This window comes from Diadema setosum, chromosome 11 (assembly GCF_964275005.1).
Source record: "Diadema setosum chromosome 11, eeDiaSeto1, whole genome shotgun sequence".
Lineage (NCBI taxonomy): Eukaryota > Metazoa > Echinodermata > Echinoidea > Diadematoida > Diadematidae > Diadema > Diadema setosum.
This window is the reverse complement of record NC_092695.1, coordinates 37817562-37844420: the sequence shown is the minus strand read 5'-3', so window position 1 is coordinate 37844420 and position 26859 is coordinate 37817562. Positions and strand designations below refer to the sequence as shown.

Below are 26859 nucleotides of genomic sequence, written 5' to 3'. Positions count from 1 at the left end.
GACTTGCAAGTAAGCGGGGAAAGAGAGTGAACTGAATGATGTACTAATAACAGAATCTTGAAAATGATATTTTTTTTTTTCAACGTAAAGAACGGAAGATTGGTGATATGTTATCAAACTTTTTTTGTGACAGGCGGGAGGAATAATTTTGGTATTGCTGAAGTTTTATAACATCTCCCTGTGGAGATTACATAGCAGCAAATTCGAAAAAAAAAAAAATCCAAATGAGAAAATATAAAAAGGAAAAAAAAAGAAAAAGCATTCATTTTGCAGATTTAGAGAATATCTTTTTTATGAAACTTAAATTATGCAACTGCATGATATTTAATACTCCGCTGAACTTGAATAATGTGATTTGGAAAAGACATTTCCTGGACCCCTATAACACCTATAACGGACTGTTTTTGATGGAATGATGTAAAATTGCTAGCAATGTGAACATACTTACTTAGCATGTCATTTGAATCTAATAGTAAATAAGAACAATTAAGCTTTACCATTAGTCAGCTTAAGGTCACTGGATGCAAACTAGATTTTCAGGTCTGGGAAACATTCTTCAAGACAGTTTTGCATTGGCGGATGACACGGTAAACGTAGTATAGGTTTTAAGACACAAAGAGTTTTATATCATCTGCATAACAATGATAACTACTACAATGTTAGCGAAATACACTTCACTGATTTATTGTGCACAAGTAAAAAAAGATAGCGGGCTTCCAACAATACCCTTTCCTGGCTTTGGTACATCAAACATTGCCAAACTTGTGCAGTAGCTTTATGACCAGGGGTAAAATAACAAATGTGATTCTGACGTACCACTGGGATTGTTCAGAGAAATGGGACTAATCAAGGACGGTTTCCTCGATACCCAATTATTTCAACGTTTGAGTCTGCATAGCGTGATTTACTGTGCCACGAGCTGAGCTCATATCAAGCATGATAACAACAGTGATATTCCCATAATCCAATTCTCTGAGCACAATAATGTATGTTAAATTGATTAACAGTGTTTCCACATCATTCGACCAGGCTAAATTGCAGATCTAAATGGATAAAAGAAAACCAATCTTGCAGATAGTTGTCAATTCTGAGAAAACAACAACTTTCAAGCAGTTTACTCAAAAAGAATAAAAGTGAGATTAGACGGTAGTCTCAGAGAAACTCCAAACCTATTGTTATTTCTTAAATTTTGATAAATAGCAACTCTTTTACAATCCTGTGGGAATACACCTTATCTCAGGCTGGCATGTTTGTGATTCTTATAATAACGGGTATAATACCAAAACTGTGCTGCAATTCTTAACCAAATCAGTTGTCAGTGGCGTATCTAGGGAAAACGGCGCCCTGGGCAAGCGCGAAAATCTGCGCCCCTAATTTCTGAAAAAGTGTTCAACCTAAACCCCATCCCGATAGAGACTTTATGCTTTTTCATATCATATGCTTTTGAGGTCTTTTGAGGGTGATTTAAATGTAATAAATTTGGCGATTGAACGCAACGAGCGAGCCGAAAATGTTTGTATTTCAGCTTATAAAACATGGAATTCTTGTCATTTAAGCTTATTTAATCTTACAATAGACCAGTTCGTAATTACACTCTGCGCATGAGCAGAAAAAGGTCATTTTTACCAACAGGCATTTTGGTTTGTAAATTCATTGAGATAAGCATCCGTGATGCAATAATTATTCATGTGATCCTTATATAAATGAGGCTTGCCAGCACATCCACCTGACAACAAGACTGTTATTTCGCAATCATCGCTATAAGGAAATAGGCTGTTATTGCATTCAAATACAAAACATGAATTCCATAAATTGTTACGTCGGGCACGCTTATGCATTATGCCCCCTTTGAAAACGAGTGAAGTGCCTAACCAGCAGAGAAAAAAGAAAGGTCATTTGTACCAATGTGTAAATGAGGTAATTACGAACTGGCTTATTCTAATCAAGATATAGTGACGGCCTTATAGATAACGATTTATACCAATAAACTGAGGACTTGAAAAAATACTCCATCTTACACTCTAAGAAAAAAAGGTTCTCAAATGGTTCTCGTCGGCTTCAAAAATGGTTCTCATCAGATGGTTCTCGCAAAATGGTTCCGATGAGCACCTATAAATGGTTCCCAATCGAAATGGTTCCGTTCGTCACCATTTGCTAGTATGCGATCCAGTCCCCGAGTGTTATTTGTGGTACTCCTGCAGGTCAAACAATATCTTTAGGTCCACTTTCATTTTTCCCCTTGCTGTATATTCGAATGCCAGATGTAAGAATCACCAAAACTGTGGTATTGGTGCAAAAATATTGTATGTGTTTCTACTGCTGTGAAAATAAAAAGTACATATTGTTTTTTATCGTAGACTAATGACTTCTCTTGGCTGCGTGCCAACTGACAGCTGCCACCATCCAATTTTAGCGCTCGATCAGATATGCGTACGCGTAAACGTACACATACTAGTACTGCACTGTAGGACTATGTAACCGCGGTGGCACGCGCCGCGGCTATATGTAGCCCTGTGCTGCCTGCCTGCGCCTATGCAAACCTACCACCGCACAGAGCGGCAGAGTGCCAATGCAATACCCATGCATATGCAGCCACAGCAGACGGCGGCTATAGTGTAGACACTTACACATAAACATATCACACCCATTTAGCGGCACCCGGTAACGTTTGACATTAATTTTGACAAAGTGGACTGGAAACGTGTCACTGTCAATTCCATTTTCGCCATGGCAGTCATCACAATTTAGGAGAAGAGGTAAGATTTTTAGTTTTAATGTGGTTTTATCTCATTTTTAGATGACATTCGTTGGTACAAAATCAAGTTAGAATGTTACGTGTTAGATTCATCACTCTAGTGACTCAGTTAAATCGTTTTCAGTCAGTGATTATCTAACCTTAACGGTTAGCTAGATCCTAATGTTAGATCTAATTTGATCGGAGCTGCTATCTTGTGTAATGTTTACCAGGTACAGTAGATCCAGAACTAACATTAACATGTTAGGCCTGACACTTCTCCCAATTAGAAATTTGGCATACCGGTACTACGGTAGCAATGGCTCATGGGCCAGGGCTAGCCCGAACAGACGCCGTGCGGGGCCGGAGCATGGCTGTCACGTTTTTACAGCGACTGGGCAGGGCTAAGTTACTCAGCTAACGTTAGGTATGCATGTAACGTTTAGACATTTCTCTGCCTATTAAAAATAGAGTCTACTGACTCCGAAACATAGCCCAAACGCCGAACGCAAAGATAACTGTGTACAAGGAGCGCCCCGGGGTAACGGTAAGGTCTATACCGTCTACATGCAATAAGGAAATTTGTTCTATATTCGCACTTATATGTTATAACTGTCAGTGTTAACGTTAGAGCCAATAGAGGTCTGTCTACAGCCCAGTAACGTTAGGCCTAACTGTTAGGTCAAAATCTCTTCAGTATGTTTTCAGGCTTGTTCTAAGTGACGAGTCACGTCATGTAATGCCGTGTTCTGTTCATCGAATTATAGCAATGACATTGTTTTATTAAGGCGGTGTAGGTCTATTGTATCTTTCAATTCATATATCAGGGAAGTGGACACACCAACATGCACAGAAACCAGGGAACAAGTAACTCTGGCCAGGACAATGAAGCAGTACGTACGTGTTCGGGTCGCTGGTGCGGTTAGGGAAAAAGGTAGACTCTACATTGATCAGAGAGACGGCCCGTGACAGACCGTTGACAACATCGGCCAGAACCGTAGGCTTCAACACCAGCCAAGAATGAGGTGGGCGGCCACAAGAATTCATCGATCAGAATAAGAGCCCGGGATAGCCCATTTGCAGCATCAGCCAGAACCCTGGGCTAGTCAAGAATGAGCTGTGTGGCTATGACGATACATCGATCAGAATGACAGCCTGTGATAGCCCATTGACAGCATCAAACAGAACCGATGGGCTAGTCAAGAATGAGCTGGGTGACCAAAAGAATACATCGATCAGAATGACAATTTTAGCCCGATAGCCCGTTGACAGCATCGACCAGAAACCTACGCTAGCTAAGAATGAGCTGAGTCAAAGAAAAAACACTGATGCTGCCAGAGAAAACCTTTGAGAAATATGTAGATGGGGTAGGTAAGTCCGTTTGCATTGACTTATATTGTATTTTATAGCTGCTCTTTCAGAATCTGCCGTCAACCAAAAATATTCATGACAGGCGACTTTTTGTTGGTTTGTGTGATGGAGGGTCACATATATTTTGATATGATCCCAATACAGTATTTGCAACTTACAATGTATCAGTGATAATGTTTCACTATAATTTGCATTTAACAGCTTTGAATCAACTGTATTGGGGGGGGGGGGGGGTAGACGTAATGAGATCAGACCAGATGCCAATCTGAGAAGTGGAGTCATTCATAGTTCTAAACTTTAAAAGCACAAACGGAAAATGCTCTTTATACTTTTCCAGTCATTGTGTGGTCGATTTCTGCACACTTTTAAAGTTTGCACCTAGACTGGTAAAACGTATTGCATTTATACCCACGCAGGAATTACATATTGTGTAGAGAATTGAAGATTATGTAATTTATTTCAAAGCGCCTCTTGTCACCAGTTTATTTTGCTTTTGCAGAAAATATACAAAATGTACTTGTACGTGGTGGTGGTGTTTAAAAGACTGTTGGCAAATTTGGTGAACAAAATGACAAATGCTAACAACATATTATTGTCATAGGCAGGTTATAGGACAGCAAATTCAAACCTCAGCTTTAGGCCTGCATTGTATATAGTTTACTCTAATGAATTTGTTGCTCTGCTTTTAAAAAAAAAAGTGTAAATGAAGAGTTTGTTCGCAGAAACCGATAAGTCCATCCATTTTCCAAATGGAGACATTTGCGATTAAAGGTCAAGAAATATAAAGAGAACAATAAGAAAATGTTTGCTTCTTTTGACCATAACTTAAAAAATGTACCTTTATATGTAGTAACCAATATATAATTTAAAAGGTATTATTTTGTACTTTATGACAGAGACCGTACTTCAAAATCTTCAAAAATGGACTTATCAGTTTTTGCTATCAAACTCTACAAATTTTTGTCGATTCCCAATGTTATATATTTTAGATCATGGTTGAGGAATTTTGTTCATTCATGCTTGTGAAACTGTGTGGGTGTGGTATCCTAGCTCTTTTCCCCTTTGGATTCTTATTATCCTTCTCATTATAAAACAATGTGTTCTTTTCTTTTCTTTTCTTTTCTTTTGTTTGTGTGTGTTTTCATAGGACATGCTGTAAATTGTCAGAAGTCATGATTAACCTGAATTGATACTCTTCTTGTATTTGCAGTTGTATAGATGTGTCTATGGTGCTTTAAAATTGTAGAACAACAACAACAAAAAAGGTCACTTGTATACAAACAAAGATAAGTCAATTAAAGTACTCGACGTTATGAATGTGAAGTGAAGTGAAGCGAAGAAGTTTAAAGCTTATCCTATCCCAAGTATCATACCAGCAATATAATATATGTTTTCTGTTCTTTTCTTTTTTCTTTTCTTTTGTTTGTGTGTGTTTTCATAGGACATGCTGTAAATTGTCAGAAGTCATGATTAACCTGAATTGATACTCTTCTTGTATTTGCAGTTGTATAGATGTGTCTATGGTGCTTTAAAATTGCAGAACAACAACAACAAAAAGGTCACTTGTATACAAACAAAGATAAGTCAATTAAAGTACTCGACGTTATGAATGTGAAGTGAAGTGAAGCGAAGCGAAGAAGTTTAAAGCTTATCCTATCCCAAGTATCATACCAGCAATATAATATATGTTTTCTGTGACAATACCAAAGGTCCTGTTTAATGGAATTGTTTTCCTGCCCTTTGTAGTTGCTTTTAGGACAAATATGCGTTAAAAGAAAAAAAAAACACCGAACAAACTAGCAAATATGTGGAAAAAGTTCCTTATACTACTTAAGCAGGTAATGTACTTGACTTCTGCCTATCTTAAGACTTACACAATTACTGTATCTCATCCATGCAGGAATTATTTCACAGAGAATTAGAAATTTTGTTATGTATTTCAAAAGCCTGATGCACCTCTTGCTATTTCATATCATCTGTATAAAGATGTGTGATGGTGTTTCAAGAACTGCTCGGTACACAAATGACGAATATTGTGGGAAAAAATTAGTGGACAAATAAAAATATTTTGTTCAGAATATTTGATAGATTATAACATGACAAATACAAACCTCAACTTTAGATTGTAAAAGTGAAGGGGAATAAATACATTTCTGCGAATTTGTGAAAGAGCAAATTTCTATGGTTTTCAGTTATTGAGTAATGTTTCATGAAAAAATATTGGTGAATGTCATGTACATGTATTCATGCTTGTGAAAGTGTGTGTGCATGGGTGTGTTATCCTTGCTCTTTTTTTTTTCTAGTGTCAATGATAATGTATGATATGCTGATGTATTGCTAATATACATGTTTTGAACGTATGTTTGACTGATCAGATGAAATTCAGATGAATTCATTTCATTTCAAATGAGTTTGTGATGCACATTTTCAATGCAGATAGGTAATGTACCTTTAAGAATGGTGCCAGTGAAGCACCTTACCAGCACTGCATGTGAAACACACCAAAAATACACAGGCATCAATTCACATACTACATTCTAAGAAGAAAAAAAAAAGGTTCTTTTGAGCACCATTAAATGGTTCTCAGCACTGTCACAATAGCGACACCTTTTTTGGAGCCTGTGAGAACCTTTTTTAAATGGTGCCTGTCAGCACCTTTTAACATTGGTGCCCATTAGAACCTTTTCCAATGAAATGGTTCCCATGAGCACCTTTTGAAAAGAGTCAAAAAGGTGCCCATCTTTAGTCAAAAAGGTGCCCATGGGCACCTTTTAAATGGTACTCACGAGCACCATTTCATCAGGAAAAAGGTTCTAATGGGCACCTTTTGCAAAAGGTGCCGACAAGCACCATTTAGAAAAGGTTCTCACGAGCACCTAAAAGGGTGTCGCTATTGTGACAGTGCTGAGAACCATTTAATGGTGCTCAAAAGAACCTTTTTTTCTAAGAGTGTAGTACGCGCGAGTGAGCTGAAATTTGCATAGGCCCTATTTCCGCGTCATCATCACGTTTTGTTCTTATATTTTTTTATGACAGATATTAGGCGAGCGAGCCGAAAATTTTTGTTTTCCAGCTTACAAAACATGGAATTCTTGTCATTTTTGCTTATTAAATCTTACAATTCTAGTCAAAATAATAATAGTGACGGCGTTATAGATAACGATTTATACCAACAAACAGAGGACTTGAAAAAATCCTCTGAATTAGTACGAGCGAGTGAGCCGAAATTTGTATATTTCTGCGTCATCATTACGTTTTGTTCTTATTTTGTTTTGTTTTTTTGCCCCTCCCCCCCCCCCCCATGTTCGAAACAGTTGGCGCCCTCCTTCGATCCAATCGGCGATCTCTTCAGAATAAAAGAAATTGCAGCCGCTGCTACGTGAAACATTTTGCCTGTTAAATATAAAATGACATGTGTGAACACAATATACATTGTCATTTTGTCCGCGTCATCATCATGTTTTGTTTTTATCTTATTTGATTTGACTGCCCCCCCCCCCCCCCCCGGTCGGGTCGAGGGTTTTTTCTTTTTTTTCTTCTTGTTTGTTCGTTTGTTTGTTTGTTTTTTCGTTTTTTGGCGCCCCGAAGAAGTGGCGCCCGGGGCAAGTGCCCCCCTTGCCCCCCACACCGATACGCCACTGTCTGTTGGGATTGTATTTAGTTCACGTGATTTGTTTGGTGAGTTCTTGATTAATAAGTTAATGTTCTATACCATCTATAGTGACATACTGTAACTCACTCAATTCTTACTTGGCCTCACAGACAATGTCATCTGACTGTACGATGGAAGTTTGGAAAGACTGTTGAATTGCCAGGATTCTACCAACAAAATTCTGATTAAAACAATTTTCAAGCTCAGTCTGATCACCATGAGTGAGGTATTTTGGTAAAAGTTAAAGCAATACAGCTTTATACAGTTTCTTTGTGTCTTTGAGAAAATCCGTAATGCTTTTGAATGGTAATTTGATGAAGACTTAATGAAGGCATTTACATATTGCTTTTGAGTACAATATCTGCTTGTGAAATTCCCGTTTTATGGACCTTAAATTTCGTTTTATTTGTCAGCGAAGATTTGCTCGAACTATTTCTTGGGTATGGTAGCATAAAGCGTTGGGGTGAATAAACCTTGAGCCGTTTCTCATGTGCTAATATTTATCAACCTTCCGCTGCCCGCCTTGTTACACTTGCCAAACGTGAACACAATCCTTCAAGATCTGCACTGGCTTCCTATAAGATATCGTATTCAATACAAGATCCTCCTCATAACTTTCAAGGCACTACACGGAACAGCCCCGCACTACATTACAGAACTCATAACCCCATATAAGCCTACTAGATGTCTCCGATCCTCTGCTCGAAACTTGCTTGTTGTACCTACCATTCGAACGAAGTCTTATGGGGACAGGGTTTTTTCTTTTGCTGCACCTACTCTATGGAATTCTCTGCCAGACCCACTTAGAAGTCAGATGCCAATAGACAATTTCAAACAAAAACTCAAAACCTATCTTTACGAAATAGCCTATGATTGTTAAACTTGAAGTCATTTTTCAGTAGTACTGGCAGCTCTGACCTTCAATGTACGTATATTTAAGAAATAGTGATTGTAGGGTAATATATTGTGCTTGGTAAATTGTAATTTTTGTTGCTACATTTTGTATTATGGTATAATTTGTTTATTTGTTTGTAAAGCGCATTGAAATTCTTTTTAAGTCTGAAATGCGCTATATAAGAGCTTGTTATTATTATTATTATTATTATTATTATTATTATTATTATCATTATTATTATTATTATCATTATCATCAAGGGCAGAAGTGAAAAAGATGCATGTTGTAAATACATGGATTCACTTATTGAATTCTTCATCAACACTATAATAGTTAGGTCAGGGAGGTGAGACACCTCCCTGGTTATGTTCATATTCTTAGGGTCTTAGGTTCATAATATTTACAAGAACAATGAATTTTCTTAACCAATTCTCAATTTGGGTTTCGTCAGAAACACAGCACCGTTCATGTCCATTTGAAGTTTATTGACCACACACCGCGCATACTATTTATAATCATTCTCATCTTATTGGTATCTTCCTGAACTTCTCCAAGGCCTTCGATACAATTAATCATGACATTTTACTTCACAAAATATTGTCTTATTATTGAATACGGGGGAAGGCCTTGGAGTGATTCAGGAATTACCTGCAAAATCGAAAACAATACATAACTCTGAACGAGAACAACTCAAGTCTATCTTCATTGTGGCGTCCCACAGGGTAGCTTGTTAGAGGACCTTTACTTTTTGTTATTTACATGAATGGCTTTTGCAGATCATGTGACATACTCTCATTTATACTCTTTGCTGATGACTCAAATATTTTCTTTTCTCGCCAAAATCCAGATACTCTCGTTCGAATCGTTAATTCCGAATTGAAGAAAAAGTGTTTCAGTGGATAAGAGCTACTGAATTATCACTTAATCTCCAGAAAACCGAGTAATATGCTTTTTAGCAATTCCAGAAGCTTTGCGCATAGGTTATTTCTGATGACTCTGCACGTATCACGATGGACGATAAACTTTCGTGGAGGCCGCATAATTTCGACTAATATTGATATCATTGATAGACTCAAGTTTCATATCAAATTACCCTGTTTGTTGCGGTTGTATTTTCTCTAATTTTACCTTATCTTGATTACGGACTCCTAGCATGGGGTAGTGCCCATCAAACTATACTAGATATACTACTGTAACAAAAGAAAAAAAAAACAAAAACGAGCACTTCGTATTATTTGTGGCATCCCGCCACGTTCTTATTCAGATCCATTATTCACTAAATATAAGATTTTGAAAATCAAAGATTTGTACCTTTATTTTTTCATCTTGGCAAGTTTTGTGTTTAATTACAACACAAATGCACTTCCCAATATTTTCAATTCAATGTTCCCACGGAACCAGTTTTTTCATAAATATCCCACTAGACAATCGATGAGTTTCATTTACCCCTCCTGAGAACTTTATTGGCTCAGAATACATTTTATTTACAACGGCCCCAGATTTTAGAATTCATTAAGCTGTGAAGCAAAAAAAAAATATATTCATCTTTGTATTATTTTAAGTGCAAGTTGAAATTCTTTCTGTTAAATCCTCTCTGATATCTTTTTTCTTTATTAGCTAGGTCTCATCAACCTCAGGGTTCAATACACCATCAATCAGTCAGTCACTAAATTCATTATTTCGCAATGATTTAGCTATAATGATACTTCCACAGCTGTGAGCTGTGAGCTCTGAAGCACCCCAATTCCCTGTTCCATTTCCCTTGTTCAGCGTGTATAGGCATTCTCTTTTTTCTTTTTTTCCTTCCGTTCTTTCCATCTATTCTGTCAAGACGTCTTGTGTTTCTCCTGTTTTGTTCCGTCCTGTCGTAAATTATATTTGTGATAAGTATTTCTAAATAAGTAATTCATAAGATTCTTTGAGTGGTTAACAGTATACAAGCTTGTTAGTGGACCTCTCAATTTGTTTTCTTAACTAAAACATAACTTTGCATTTTTGCCAGTAAGCATTCTTATGTTAAACTGTATCATTTTATCTCTTGCAGAGGCGAATGTTTATGTTCATGATGTAATTCCTGATTTATTCTGTTTTATGTTTGTTGGAAAAAGAAGAATGAAAATAAATGAATTGAATAAAATTGAATTGAATAATCCTTTGTTCATGATCTGATTCGTCCAGATTATGCGGTAAAAGATATCATACCGTATATATGATCAGGAGCATGCAGAGAAGGGAAACCTATTTGCAAATACTTTACAAATTTCCTACTTCGCTGACTTCTACACCTGATAATCAGTCTGTTCCCTATACGATGAAGTGCAAAAAAAAAAAAATAAAAATAGTGAAAACATTCATGGACAATATGATATTTATACTGCCCTTAGAAGTAGGTCCCTACATGGCAGCTCCTTCTTTGCATATTTTGCCCATAATTTGTATGTCATTCAAAGTTCATTTCGTCTTTCGACGAAAGCATAGTATGTACATTTCAATTTCTCAGGCAACAGAGAATGAGGTAAATATAACATTGTATATAGAATATAAGACAATATGATAACAGGCCTATATTGTGAGATAATTTCGACAAAGGATTGAATAGCATCAACTTCTTTTCTGCGGCCCCTGATATTACCTTCTTGTTAGTGCAGGATGTTATTAGTGTTATTGGATTTGTCATTTCTGTCGAGAAACAGCTGATAGATTGCATGTATGGAGAAAAGGTGATGATTTCCCTTTTTTTATGCCAATAATTGGTCTTGCACTGAGAATCATACTAGTTTGTGGGGGGGGGGGGGTTGTTATTAAGCGTACCTAACCCTATGCCAAAAGAGCCCAATTCCCAACATTAACTCTAAAGTAGCCTACTGCTAGGAATCACATTTGTCAATAACCCCACCATGAAGGGACTATTATGGAACAGTTATATTATTATTTCTTGAATCCACTAAACAAATCAAATAACAACACCTCAGCGGCAAATCATCCTTCTGACCTGCTGATTTAAGTTCCTTGCACTTTGACGTTAGCGAATACTACAGTATAATAGTAGGCTTGTTCTTCTAAGAACCCACCGATCAAGTCCTTTCTCGGCGGCGATTTGGTCCCCCCGAATTTGCGTATAAATCCGCCCATTCGACCCCCTCAGCGGCGATTTGGTCCCCCGAATAGGCTTCTTCGTACAAACCCGGCGATTCGATCCCCCTCGGCGGCGATTAGGTCCTTGCGAAACGGATATTTGGTCCTAGGATACTATTTCCTAAATTCGAACCCGGAAATAAGGTCCCCCGGAGTCTTTTTCCGGACGGACATTACTTCCTACCACACCGGTGCGTGCATGTACTGTATCATGGCCACCATGAGATTAGGGAGAGAGAGAGAAAAAAAAAAGAATCGCTTTGTTCAGTCCGGGTCTCAAATTGGCAACTTTGTTCGATTGGCCGGTTAGAGAGATTTGGAGAAGTTCATTGGTTGTGGAGGGAGACTGGAAGAGTACATTTTACTGAAGGGGTGTTTCCCCATTACCACTTTGTATACATTGTACGGTAGAGACCCGGATCGAATCGGCGGTGGGGGATCGTATCGGCGGTGAGGCAAAAATCCCGCCGATTGGATCGTGGGGATCCGATATATACTGGCCAAATCCCGCCGATTCGTTCCGGCGGAACTTATCTACTGGCCGGAACGGATCGCCTGTGACTCCGGCGATATTGCGATCGCTACCGTATACCATGCATGCAATTCACATGTACAGTACGTACACATCTCAGCTGAGCTCAGCGCTCATGCGAGGAATCGAGATACTATAGCGCGATACATTGCAGCAGGGATGTCTTGCGCACACACACATTTCGCTTCGTAGTAACTTCGGAAGCGATTTTATACGTGCGGCTGAAATATGTCCATGTACCCTCCCGACTGAGTGTCTTTAAGGGTTTCTGGGACGAACACTGAATTAGGGCTTTCTGTAGCTCAGTCGGTAGAGCACCGGGCTAGCGTGTGTGTGTGTGTGTTTGAGTCTAGAATAGTAATCGCTAGTCCCATACTACTAGATTTATAACAAAGTCTAAAGACAAGTCTGAATAGCTCTTTTAGTGTCTAAAGATGCGTGTGTTTGTGTAATGATGCAGATATATGGATTAACTTGATTAATTAAGTTACTAAGTACTCAAGAAAAGCTTTTTCTGAGATTCATGCAGAATTCTATGTCAATATTTTATGCATGGTATGATTTGTATATGTATAGGCCTATATTGTACTGTATGTTAAGAAAATATATGATTTAGGAGCACAATACATGGCCGGCGGAGCCGTGGGGGCCGTGAGAGCTCGGGCCCCCACACTTTTTGTGCACCATACAAAGAAATACATAAGGTGTCATTATGGGCCCCCACACTTGTTTTTTTTTTTTTTTTTTTTTTAACCCGGAAGTACGTAAGCGGCACTCAATAGAAATAGGCCTAGATAGAGATCTTGAAGTGTGAGCGCGGTAAGGTTATGTTTTTTGGAAAACCCTTTTTTTTTTCGCTTGTCAGCTGAAGAAACCCGGAAATGGAAGGGCAGAGAGGAGGTGAGGACCTTCTTTTTTCTTTTTTCTTTTTTTTTTTTTTTTGCTTGATAGCTCATGAAACCCGGAAGTGGGCCCCCACGCTTTTAAAAACGCCCCGCCGCGGCCCTGCAATAGAGAAGAATTCAGCTGCTTATTTTTGTTCAAATTAATTTCATTGTAAACATGGGTCTGATATCGATGAAATTCTCATAAAGAATATCATAAATTTTAATATCATTAAAAAAAGTGTTTGGTGTATTGTTCTGCTCGCACTGCAAGTATACACTCAACAGTAACACGTTCCCACTGATCAAAGTCACAGAGGAAAGTGAGACGATAGGAAACAAGTCGTACATGGTAAATTGGAGCTTTTATTCGAAGATGTTTCACATGAGCAAGTCGTTTAGCAATTTATCATTTTACAAAACTCAGCAGTCAGTATACGTGTACAACATCAGAAGAAGGGAGGTGACTGGGATTAGGGAGCTTTAGATTTTAGACGCGCGGACGTTCAGAGGGAAAAAATCATGTTCTGAGCGTGCGCAGAAGTGCGCGTCAAGTCGATCTATTTTTAGCTCGTCGCATGAGTTTTTCACTACGCCTACTGGTGGTACTGGGTTATTTTTTACGTCCGCACAGTTTGCAACGTAGAGAACTACTTCATGCACTGATCATAAATGGGGGCGCGATTTTATTTTTATACGTTGCGTCTCAGCGTAATCCAAAGCTACTTTTCAGCAGGACGCAGGGGAAAGGAGAACGTGCCAGCGCACTCGTCGTCTCAAACGTCCGCACGTCAAAATCTAAAGCTCCCTATTAGCAGGGAGGTGAGACTGAAATTCTCTCACCTCCCTGGTATTAGGCAGTTTGAAACGAAAGGGTGCCTTTTTCAATCAAAGTTACAAATCACTGGTCACTATCACTGCTGACAGCGATTACTTTGTTTTCAGATTATTCATGGGCTGCCTTATTTGTACACATTACCGCGGCAGCCTAAAAATTGGAGTGAGCGTGAGGTGGTGTCCGTTGACAAGCCACAAATCATTATTATTATTATTTATTTTTTTTTTTTTGGGGGGGGGGTTACATAAGCCGTGAGGGGAAAAGAAATTGCATTTACATCCATATGCTTGTTCTTTTTGTTTTGTTTTGTTTTACAACGGCTAAGATACTTTATGATAGTAATTTGTTATTCCAGTGTTGGGATGGCGTTGACAGGTGTCTGTGAAGGGTTGGTGTAACATTAGGCTCACATCTGTATGACATCAAATTGATTGTTTAAACGTTTGATCTACGGTATTAAGATGTTAAAAGGAATGATAAGTGAAACATTGTGCCAACATCCATGTGACGTTTACATGAATGGTTGGTTCGCCGTGGCACAACATAACTACGTGTATATGTATAAGGTTGAGCCAACATTGGTTCGAAACCAAGAAGATGTTGACTCCACTAGAAATTGATCACCCACACGTACACAGTGCTCAAAAACTCATTCTGCCCCCTACAGAAAAGTGGTGTTTTGATGTGCTCGTCACTTAATTCAAACCATACATTTAAGAGTATTTTGATAATTTTCTCCTTCGTAGGCATTTGTAGAAATATCATTTGGAAATTTATTTGAAATGTATTTTCCGTGAAGTTTTGATGAGGTAATAGAACTGTTGTCACAGAGGTTGTTTGTAAAATATTTGGAGTGATTACTATGAGGGTGCATTTAAACTGGAATACATGCATTTTAAGTTAGAATGTGATATTTTGCATACATGTACTTTCTTTTCTATTCTGTTGTATAGGAGGTCGCTGGAAACGTCATAAATTTCCTGATTTTCTTGATCGATTATGATTTGTTGAAAATCATAATGATACCTTTCTTAAGTAAGTTTTCCTCAAACTTTAACCGATCACATTTTCTTATTTGTCAGGTTTTTTTTTTTTTTTTTTTTTATTAAGAACAAGTTATCTTTTAGGGTGGACTTCCCCTTTAGGTTTCACACACAGACCTGTAAATTCATCTATTTCAACGTTTGACGTTTGTGTCTCAGTTCAGCAAAAGTTCAGCAAAACAAAATGCACATTTGGTTGGGAAAAACATAGCACTAATACTAAAGTAGTCATATGAGTGGTTGGCAGAAAGGGATGGAACAAACTTTATGAACATCCCAGCTAGCAGACGGACGTCAAAAAAACGTCTTAATTTGGTCGCAACTGGTCAAAGTGGTCGCACGTCTGATAATGACCAGGAAATGACTTGATTTTTTACGTCTTTTTTAAACGAATTCATCACGTCATGTTATGGACCTCCTAATGATGTAAACTTCACGTCAGTTTTCCGACATATCTATTTCCTAATATTAGTGACATATTAATGACGTAAAATTTAAGTCAATTTTGCGACGTATCTTTTACGTCATATTAACGACGTATTAATGACGTAAAATCTATGTTGCTTTGCGACGTATTCATAACGTTATTTAAATGATGTCTTAATATCGAGATAACTTTGTTTTGAAACGCATTTGTGACTTCATATGAGCGACGTATTAATAACAATATTTCTTACTCTCACACAACAAATTATAAATTTTTTTCGATGTTGTTTCAGATAATCTGATATAATCGTTGTCCTTTATTACATATATATCAATATCACAATCTTTTATAAGTGTTTTCACGTTTATCCACTTCTGATATACGTTTCACCCATATCCTTGAAATTGCCTTTTTAAGTTTGGAATACTTAAAATCCACTAATAAATTATCAGAATTGAGAACACAACAAATTGACTCACGGGATTTAAAACAACCATTTCCAACTACATCATTAAGTGTCAAGATACCTTTCTTGTGCCATTCTTGAAAAAAACAAAGTTTTTCCATTAAAACAAATATACCACAATACTTCATCTAGTATTCGTTATGATGACCACTCAAAGAACTAGGGAATTCTCTTGATTCAAAGCTTGTACAGTACTGTCTATAATGCAGTGACGCAGGGCCTAAAGGGCCTAAACAATGGTTTGTGTAGAGCTTCGCACAACTAACTTCCTAAAAATTTTCTCTATTTTGTCTATAAAGTGGAGAACTGCAGTACCGCGCAGGACAGGCAGCTTTTGAAGGGGTTCGGTTTTTGCCTAGAACAGCTAGGTGCACTTTTTGTCGAACTTTGAAAGATATTTGGTAAAGGTTTCAAAACAAAACCACAGGAATACCAGTAGTGTCAGCAGACGGTGAACAAAAACCACAGGAATACCAGTAGTGTCAGCAGACTGCAAAGCCGAACGCGATGGCGATGGCACCGATTCATGTGAAGTGGAAACACACACACACACACACACACACACACACACACACACACGCACACACACACACACACACACACACACACACACACACACACACACACAACCCCGTTGTTATGTTTGAAAGGCGGCGTGCCATTCTCATATTCGAATCTGATTCTGTGATTAGCAGACGACCATGACAGTATGCCTAACGGAAGTCCACACGCATGCGTACAAAAACCAACTTGTACATTGATAGTCTTTGCTCAAGTGACACAATTGGCAATTTCGACGCGTTAGGGTTACGGGGAAAAAATCGCATTCCTGTGGTTTTGTTTTGAAACCTTTACCAAATATCTTTCAAAGTTCGACAAGAAGTGCACCTATAGCTGTTCTAGGCAAAAACCGAACCCCTTCAAAAGCTGCCTGTCCTGCGCTCGATTTTCCCCCGTAACCCTATCGCGTTCGGCTTTGCGGTCTGCTGACACTACTGGTACTCCTGTGGTTTTTGTTCACCGTCTGCTGACACTACTGGTATTCCTGTGGTTTTGTTTTGAAACCTTTACCAAATATCTTTCAAAGTTCGACGAGAAGTGCACCTAGCTGTTTTATGATTTAGAAGCACAAGAGAGAAGAATTCAGCTGCTTATTTTTGTTCAAATTAATTTCTTTTTTTTTATTGATTTTCAAAAACAAATCATACATAACATTAAAACAATCAAAGCAAAAAATAAAAATAAAAATAAAAATAAAACAAAACAAAACAAAACAAAACAAAAAAAGCAGCCATACCAAGTATTTTACAAATAGCAGTTGTCACCCATTTTCACAAATCATCTTAAAACAAAATAATGTAGGATTACGAGAGATGTCCCAAGCAAACCGCCGATAAGCCCGCGAACACGCCAGCCGGACCGCCGCTCAATCCACCAGCACCAATTCGGGCCCCTGGCAGACTCCATTCTTTATTCGAGTGTTACATTTTTAGTTAAACATGACAAATCATCCACCCACAGTTACGATACTCTCTACTCCATTTTGTATATTGATTATTGTGTGTGGGTATGCATGTTTGCGTAAGTGTATGAAGAAAGAAGGGTCAAATTAATTTCATTGTAAACATGGGCCAGTGGTGTCAGCAGACGGTGAACAAAACCACAGGAATACCAGTAGTGTCAGCAGATTGCAAAGCCGAACGCGATGGCGATGGCACCGATTAAGTATTATGTGAAGTGGAAACACACACACACGCACACACACAACCCCGTTGTTATGTTTGAAAGGCGGCGTGCCATTCTCATATTCGAATCTGATTCTGTGATTAGCAGACGACCATGACAGTATGCCTAACGGAAGTCCACACGCATGCGTACAAAAACCAACTTGTACATTGATAGTCTTTGCTCAAGTGACACAATTGGCAATTTCGACGCGTTAGGGTTACGGGGAAAAAATCGCATTCCTGTGGTTTTGTTTTGAAACCTTTACCAAATATCTTTCAAAGTTCGACAAGAAGTGCACCTATAGCTGTTCTAGGCAAAAACCGAACCCCTTCAAAAGCTGCCTGTCCTGCGCTCGATTTTCCCCCGTAACCCTATCGCGTTCGGCTTTGCGGTCTGCTGACACTACTGGTACTCCTGTGGTTTTTGTTCACCGTCTGCTGACACTACTGGTATTCCTGTGGTTTTGTTTTGAAACCTTTACCAAATATCTTTCAAAGTTCGACGAGAAGTGCACCTAGCTGTTTTATGATTTAGAAGCACAAGAGAGAAGAATTCAGCTGCTTATTTTTGTTCAAATTAATTTCTTTTTTTTTATTGATTTTCAAAAACAAATCATACATAACATTAAAACAATCAAAGCAAAAAATAAAAATAAAAATAAAAATAAAACAAAACAAAACAAAACAAAACAAAAAAAGCAGCCATACCAAGTATTTTACAAATAGCAGTTGTCACCCATTTTCACAAATCATCTTAAAACAAAATAATGTAGGATTACGAGAGATGTCCCAAGCAAACCGCCGATAAGCCCGCGAACACGCCAGCCGGACCGCCGCTCAATCCACCAGCACCAATTCGGGCCCCTGGCAGACTCCATTCTTTATTCGAGTGTTACATTTTTAGTTAAACATGACAAATCATCCACCCACAGTTACGATACTCTCTACTCCATTTTGTATATTGATTATTGTGTGTGGGTATGCATGTTTGCGTAAGTGTATGAAGAAAGAAGGGTCAAATTAATTTCAGTGTAAACATGGGCCAGTGGTGTCAGCAGACGGTGAACAAAACCACAGGAATACCAGTAGTGTCAGCAGATTGCAAAGCCGAACGCGATGGCGATGGCACCGATTAAGTATTATGTGAAGTGGAAACACACACACACGCACACACACAACCCCGTTGTTATGTTTGAAAGGCGGCGTGCCATTCTCATATTCGAATCTGATTCTGTGATTAGCAGACGACCATGACAGTACGTCTAACGAAGTCCACGCGCATGCGTACAAAAACCAACTTGTACATTGATAGTCTTTGCTCAAGTGACACAATTGGCAATTTCGACGCCTTAGGGTTACGGGGAAAAAATCGCATTCCTGTGGTTTTGTTTTGAAACCTTTACCAAATATCTTTCAAAGTTCGACAAGAAGTGCACCTATAGCTGTTCTAGGCAAAAACCGAACCCCTTCAAAAGCTGCCTGTCCTGCGCTCGATTTTCCCCCGTAACCCTATCGCGTTCGGCTTTGCGGTCTGCTGACACTACTGGTACTCCTGTGGTTTTTGTTCACCGTCTGCTGACACTACTGGTATTCCTGTGGTTTTGTTTTGAAACCTTTACCAAATATCTTTCAAAGTTCGACGAGAAGTGCACCTAGCTGTTTTATGATTTAGAAGCACAAGAGAGAAGAATTCAGCTGCTTATTTTTGTTCAAATTAATTTCTTTTTTTTTATTGATTTTCAAAAACAAATCATACATAACATTAAAACAATCAAAGCAAAAAAAAAAACAAACAAAAAAAAAAAAAAAAAAAAAAAGCAGCCATACCAAGTATTTTACAAATAGCAGTTGTCACCCATTTTCACAAATCATCTTAAAACAAAATAATGTAGGATTACGAGAGATGTCCCAAGCAAACCGCCGATAAGCCCGCGAACACGCCAGCCGGACCGCCGCTCAATCCACCAGCACCAATTCGGGCCCCTGGCAGACTCCATTCTTTATTCGAGTGTTACATTTTTAGTTAAACATGACAAATCATCCACCCACAGTTACGATACTCTCTACTCCATTTTGTATATTGATTATTGTGTGTGGGTATGCATGTTTGCGTAAGTGTATGAAGAAAGAAGGTTCAAATTAATTTCATTGTAAACATGGGCCAGTGGTGTCAGCAGACGGTGAACAAAACCACAGGAATACCAGTAGTGTCAGCAGATTGCAAAGCCGAACGCGATGGCGATGGCACCGATTAAGTATTATGTGAAGTGGAAACACACACACACGCACACACACAACCCCGTTGTTATGTTTGAAAGGCGGCGTGCCATTCTCATATTCGAATCTGATTCTGTGATTAGCAGACGACCATGACAGTACGTCTAACGAAGTCCACGCGCATGCGTACAAAAACCAACTTGTACATTGATAGTCTTTGCCCAGTGACACAATTGGCAATTTCGACGCCTTAGGGTTACGGGGAAAAAAATCGCGGCCCGGCGATGAGGCCAAAGCTTTTGAATTCGTAACGGTCATCGAAGCACTGCGGAGCGAAGGGCAAAAAATCTCGAAAGTTATACCCTCGTATCTTCCTTATTTTACCACCAAATCCCTCGAAACTTCACACATATATCTAATATGGATACATCATTCGTCATATGATTTGTGGACGAAAATGCTGTTGTATCTTTCGAGGTATGTGTATTTTTCTGTTTGAGTCGACCGTACGTGGGAAAGGGTTACGATTTTTTTCCCGACGTCTGCGCCGGTATGAATATGCATTTGATTGACATATTGCTAGTCTGTATACACCAGACTCACTACCTGCGAAGTTTCGTGTTTGCGCAATTAGTAGTTAGGTGAAAATAAGAGCAAAAAGACAACAGAATTTAAGAGAAAACACTGGACATGCACAACTAGATCATCCTCATGCGCATGCGTTCTCTACTGGTCAGCGCACGCTTAGCCAATCAGCGGTGTCAGGTTCGGCGCACGGCCACAGGGTTCGGTTTTCGGTCCACAGGGTAGTGAGTGGGCGAGAGACGAACCTTTCAATGTGCTTCCAATACATTGGACTGCGTACTGCTTACGCTATGGATTTTACGTGGGTCACAAGTGACAGTGATCTCGATTTTTTTTCCCGACATAACCGTGCGCCAAATGATAACAGAAAAGATTTTATGAACACAGCATGGATATACTACCATAGTCATATACCGAAGTTTCATTTCTGGGCAATGAAGGAAAATGTAAGAAAATAACACTTCTTCAAATTCATGAAATTCTTCCGTCGAGATGTTTTCATTGCAACCGATTGACAAATTGCCCTACATCGACGTAAATAAGCACTGAATTGATCAGTGTTTTCAGTAGTAGCCATGATAAAAATCATGGGCGTACATACTCGAGCAGGATTCGAACCTACGACCTCCTGATCACCGGACAGGCGTCACCTCCACTAGACCAACGAGCTTTCGCCCGACAGCAAGTGTTGGTTCTAATCCTTATAGCATGCAGGGGGTACTGCGTAATTATTCAAATTCGTGAAATTCTTCCGTCGAGATGTTTTCATTGCAACTGATTGACATATTGCCCTACATGCTATAAGGATTAGAACCAACACTTGCTGTCGGGCGAAAGCTCGGTGATCTAGTGGAGATGACGCCTGTCCGGTGATCAGGAGGTCGTAGGTTCGAATACTGCTCGAGTATGTTCGCCTATGATTTTTTTATCATGGCTACTACTAAAGCACTGATCAATTCAGTGCTTATTTACGTCGATGTAGGTCAATTTGTCATCAGTTGCAAAATAACACTTGTTTAGAGACCAAATTTTCTGTTTTGGAAGCTAAGTTTCGACGTTATTTTCACAGGTTTATCCTCAATAAGACCCAAAATAACTAACATTGCGAGCTACATAACAGTTTCTTCTTCAATTTGCTGTATAGATTTTATCATTCGATGGCTTCTGAGGTGAGATATTGTGATTGTCCTGCAACACTTCTCCAGCGGTTTTGCGTACACAAACTGTTTACTTTATGCAAATGAGGCTTCGAGTTCATATGCCTTTGGCGAGTTAATTGCACCGTACCGCCGCGCCTGTACTATTTATCCTTTTTATGCCTCCGCCACGAAGTGGTGCCGGAGGCATTATGTTTTCGGGTTGTCCGTCCGTCCGTACGTACGTCCGTACGTACGTCCGTACGTCCGTACGTCCGTCCGCTTTCGTTTACGCGATAACTTGAGTATTATTTACTGGAATTTTACCAAACTTGGTCCAAGTATGAAGTATGATGGGGCAACGATTTGATAAGATTTTGGGTGAAATCGGCTAAAGGTCAAAGGTCAAAGGTCAAGGTCAAATCATGAAATTGTATCTGTTTACGCGATAACTCAAGACTGTATGGAGCAAATTTCACCAAACTTTGTTGGAGGATGATGTATGATGGGACAATTACTTGATTAGTTTTTCAGTGAAATCGGACAGAGGTCAAAGGTCAAAGATCAAGGTCAAATCCTAAAATTTATCTGTTTATGTGATAACTCAAAACTGGATGAAGCAGCTTTCACCAAACTTGGTCCAAGGATGATGTATGATGGGACAATTAGTTGAGTAGATTCTAGTGACATTGACAAGAGGTCAAAGGTCAAAAGGCAAGGTCAAATGCTAAAAATGTTGCTATTTCCCCCATATCTATGCAATGCCCGCAGTTATTTTCTTGAAACTTAGTGTAGACATGTACTACTGCGTAAGGATTCTCCAGAGAGAGTTTCATGTCATAAGGTCAAAGGTCAAAAGGTCAAAGGTTAGGTGAAAATGTTGCAATATCACTTTTCTCGCAAATGGTTCAATGTATCTTCATGGAACATGGTACATATGCATGTACTGACTGGCAGGGATTATCTAGGGAATTTAGGGGTCATGGGTCAATAGTCAGGGGTTCAAAGGTCAAGGTCAACTCCTCAAAATGTTACTACTGTATTTCCCTCATACATGTATACTAGTATATGCAATGATTGCATTATTAGTTTTAAAAGTGTTTAATATATGTACATGTATTACTTGATGGAGATTCTCTTGGAAATTTCCAGCCAGAAGGTCAAAGGTCAAAGGTTAAGGGTCAAAGGTCAGGTTTAAATGAAAAAAAAAATTTGTACTGTGATTACACTCTTTCTTCATACCTTGAAAATTATACTCAATGCATAAACTTATAATAAGGTCGGTCAGAAGTCAAGTAAAAATTTTCAATTCCCCAAATATGTGTACCTGCACTCTTTAATAGACAATTATAGCAAACCCAGTTCGTGAAAAGTGAACATTCAAGATATTTCTGACAAACCTGTTATTTCGATATTTTGCCAGTTATGTGAAACTGTCATCACACATTGTCAAGACATTGTACTATACATCTATTGGGAGAATCATGCATTATGGCGGAGGCATCAGTCGCCGTAGCGACATTTCTAGTTTTTTATATCTTTTAGCATGTATGATTAAATTATTGGACCCCATGCACGGAAGAGTAGAATAATCATAATAATGAATCTGAAATGGACAATCCATCCATTTTGTAATCTTTGTTTGATTCACGTGTATGATTTATGTATTGCTTTGTGTATTGTATAATGTGAAATGGATATTATAAACGCAGAAAAAATGAGGAAAAAGAAACAAATAGCATTGTGCTGATGTTGTGTGATTTGAATTATATTAAAGGACACTCAAGTCTAAAGGCGCTTGTCTTTCACGGCGGCAACAACGGCATGTACGAAGCCCTCTACCACGGTGTCCCAATGGTGGTCATGCCGCTGATCTACGATCACCCCGACGTGGCCGCGCGCGTGGTCGATCGCGGGATGGGCGTCGTCGTCGACTTCTTCTCCTTCACCATCGTAGATCTGACTGTCGCCATACACCAAGTAATAACAGATCCGCGGTGAGCAAAATATTATGCTTTAATACGAAATATACACATCAAGGTCAAGTTGGCATTAGTATTCATTTCTTTTTTTTTTTCTTTATTGCGAATCTTTGTTCAGAGTGGCCTGATCAGGAAGAAACAAAATACATGTAACATAGAATATACAAACATCATGGTATGCATTCAGAATAAAATAAAATGGTAAAATCATGCAAATCAAAACGAACTACGTTATTTGTAATGGTGATATGATTGCAAAACGAACCACACAGAACCGTAAACATTTTGTCGTTCATGTGACCCCAATTCAGACACGTGGTTGACCGGAAGCTGTTTATCAATCTGTTTTCACGAAAAATTCTTATCATCAGTCAATAATCACTTATGCAATTGAGATAAAGGTGATGCCATATAATGACTACTGACATAAATATATTAAATAAAATGACTACTTTGCTTGTCCTTTTTGAGTGACCGAAATATGTGCCTACAATGTACCCTCAAATACAGATCAAATACCCTATACATACATGACATAGTTTTTAAATCCTGGTCCGAAGGCAGTGTACCATTGACGTCACAAAGTGTTTATGGATTCCAAATTTACTTGTATAATTATGTGTTCGTCATGATGCACCGTTCGTGCGTAAATAACCATGACATTAGACTTTAAGGGGACATTCCAGACGATTTTCATAATTTCACATAATGTAGTACATAAGTCGACAACTCCATGTATAGATTTGTGGAATTTATTGTGGTTCTTGAGCAGAGAAACAATACTTTGAAAAACCTTAAACAAATCACACTGAACAAGGATGATGACATAGGAGGTTCACATATTTCAGAAATGTAGCAGTGTAATTCCATTGATAATACCGCTTGCTTGCGAGTTCACCTGTGTATAATCTATGCATGCCTTCTTCTTTTGTTCTGCTTTCTTGAGCCCCAACTCATGCATTGTTATGGTGACTCTGCCATGTCAACATCCTTGTTCATTGCAATTTGTTCTAAATTTTAAAAATATTATTCTTCATCTTAATTATCGCAAATTCTGAAACTCTGTCCTCAGTATAACTAATTTATAGTTGTTCAAATGTAAAAATCTGAAAATCATCCGGAGGTCTCCTTCAACTAATTTCTGCCGAAATAATCAAAAGCTCGTGTACGTTACATGTGACAAAAAACCAGATGGCATGTCAAACACTCGGAGCAGATACCATGAAATCTTATCTATAATATTGTCTAATTTCCACCATCGAATCAACAACGAATTCCATCAGAAAAGGGATTTTAGTCCTTACTAAAGTCTTGATGTTTCAATGTTGTATTTGATGTACTTCATGAATATGGAAATAGAAGAATGGACATGCAATAGATCGGTTATGCCTTTAAATTAGGGACCTAATAACGTATGTATACAGTAGTAAATAGTTTGAAAGTTGGATTAGGAGAGAATTGTGTTATGTGATATGGCCATTCGCTTTTAAGTAGCTATAAATCGTTCATTTGATGTGTGAGGGCATCGCTACCAAGTTACCACAATCTTAAAGTATACATACTGAACCTTGCACATTGCACGTGCACAAAACAAAGCAACCGTCTTCAATGGCATAATCGCAAGTACGATGAAGGACATCGCAATGATCAGAAACGCTCCACTTCATTTTAGCTCCACATTAAAAACATCACAACATCGCAGTTTCAAGTAACAGTGTAAAGAGGTTTATAATGGGGACGTATAAAAGCTCATTATACTTGGTGCAGAAAGGTCCAAGAGTAAAAGCCACAAGACTACTGAATGTCACAACTTACAATATATAACATATCGAAAATGCCAACGATATACACACACAATGAAGAGGAAAAGAAGGAAATAGAGTGAAGCGTTTGTAGAGTAGACGCGACTTTTTAAGTTGTATTTGCCACATGGAGCAAATTCAATGCTGGGGCAAAAAAAAAAGGAAAGAAGCAAAACAAAGCGTTAAACTCCATGGTTGATTGCTTAGTCACGCGACTGCTATTGTTTTTATCTATAGACGACATGATTGATGGGCGCTGATTTAAACACAGTTGGTTTCACTGTCTCGTGATAATCACTTCACTTTAGTTTCTGTTGGCAGATTTCCACCTCGTCTCCTTATGAATGCACGTTATACATATATGGGTAAATTTACAATACTGGGCTTTGAAAAGGCAATGATTTTTATTGCGTGTAATTTTCTTTGATTTTGTGTAGGCCTCCATATTTTCTAAAATGTAAATACAGATATCAAACAGTCAATGTAAACGAATATCCCCCGCCTTGAATGGACTATATAGGGTTATGAAAAACCAATCAAAATGGATTGAATAAAATTATGGTTACAAACATCCAAAGCTATAGATTGCTCTAACATTTATCAACACGTCTTATTCAATGCATCAATTTATGGATTTTCTTCCTTTCCATCTTGACTTGTCGATTTCTCTTTATCTACCAATCCCCACATTAATCATTTCATCCATTGTGTATAGCTATCGGGAGAATACTCAGCGAGTGTCGGCCATCTTCAAGGCTCACCCTCAACCGCCGCTCGAGCGGGCGGCGTTCTGGATTGAGCACGTGCTGAAGTACGGCGGCGACTACCTCCGCTCGTCGCGCACCGACCTCTACATCTGGCAGGTGTACTCGCTCGACGTCTACGCCTTCCTTCTCCTCCTCGTCTACCTCTCCTATCGCGTTCTAAAATTCTGCCTGGTGCGACGATATCACAGGGGCCTTCTAGCTGCCATCTTTGCCTGCTTGAAGATACCGTTGAGATGCATTTGCCCGCTGCGTCTTCGCAAGGTAATCGGCAACCACATCAGCTGGCCCGTAGCGAGGGGTCTGCGGAAAAGAAGCTCATCCAGTACTGATAACATCAAAGTTTAGATATTGAACAAAACTGCCGAACTCTCAAGTAGCGTACATTATCACATCATGTTTCTTGTGTGCCTTAGGTTCAGATTTCCACGCAGTAAAGCACATTCAAACACGGTTTAAGAGGATTACTAATAACAGAATGCAAAGAAATTATTACTATGCAAAAAAAAAAAAAATGCATGATACAACTTCTTATCATTTCTAGATTGTTAAACATGTGTTCGCAAAGTGTTAAATATGACATTGCAGTCAACGATAATATAAGTAATCAGAAATACTCTTTTTGAAACTCAGTAGTTGTAATAGAAGGCACAACATCTAGTATATTTC

At 38.6% G+C, this 26859-nt stretch overlaps 1 protein-coding gene across 1 annotated transcript in view; it reads left to right on the top strand.

Annotated features, from left to right (window-relative positions):
- Window positions 1-26538, top strand: part of LOC140235477 (UDP-glucuronosyltransferase 2C1-like) — a 59793-nt gene extending 33255 nt beyond the window's left edge. Inside the window, exons 4-5 of the mRNA XM_072315505.1 lie at window positions 23420-23639; window positions 26142-26538. Of these exons, the coding sequence (XP_072171606.1) occupies window positions 23420-23639; window positions 26142-26538 (617 nt within the window). The remainder of the gene's footprint in view (window positions 1-23419; window positions 23640-26141) is intronic.
- The last annotated feature ends 321 nt before the right edge of the window (window positions 26539-26859 follow it).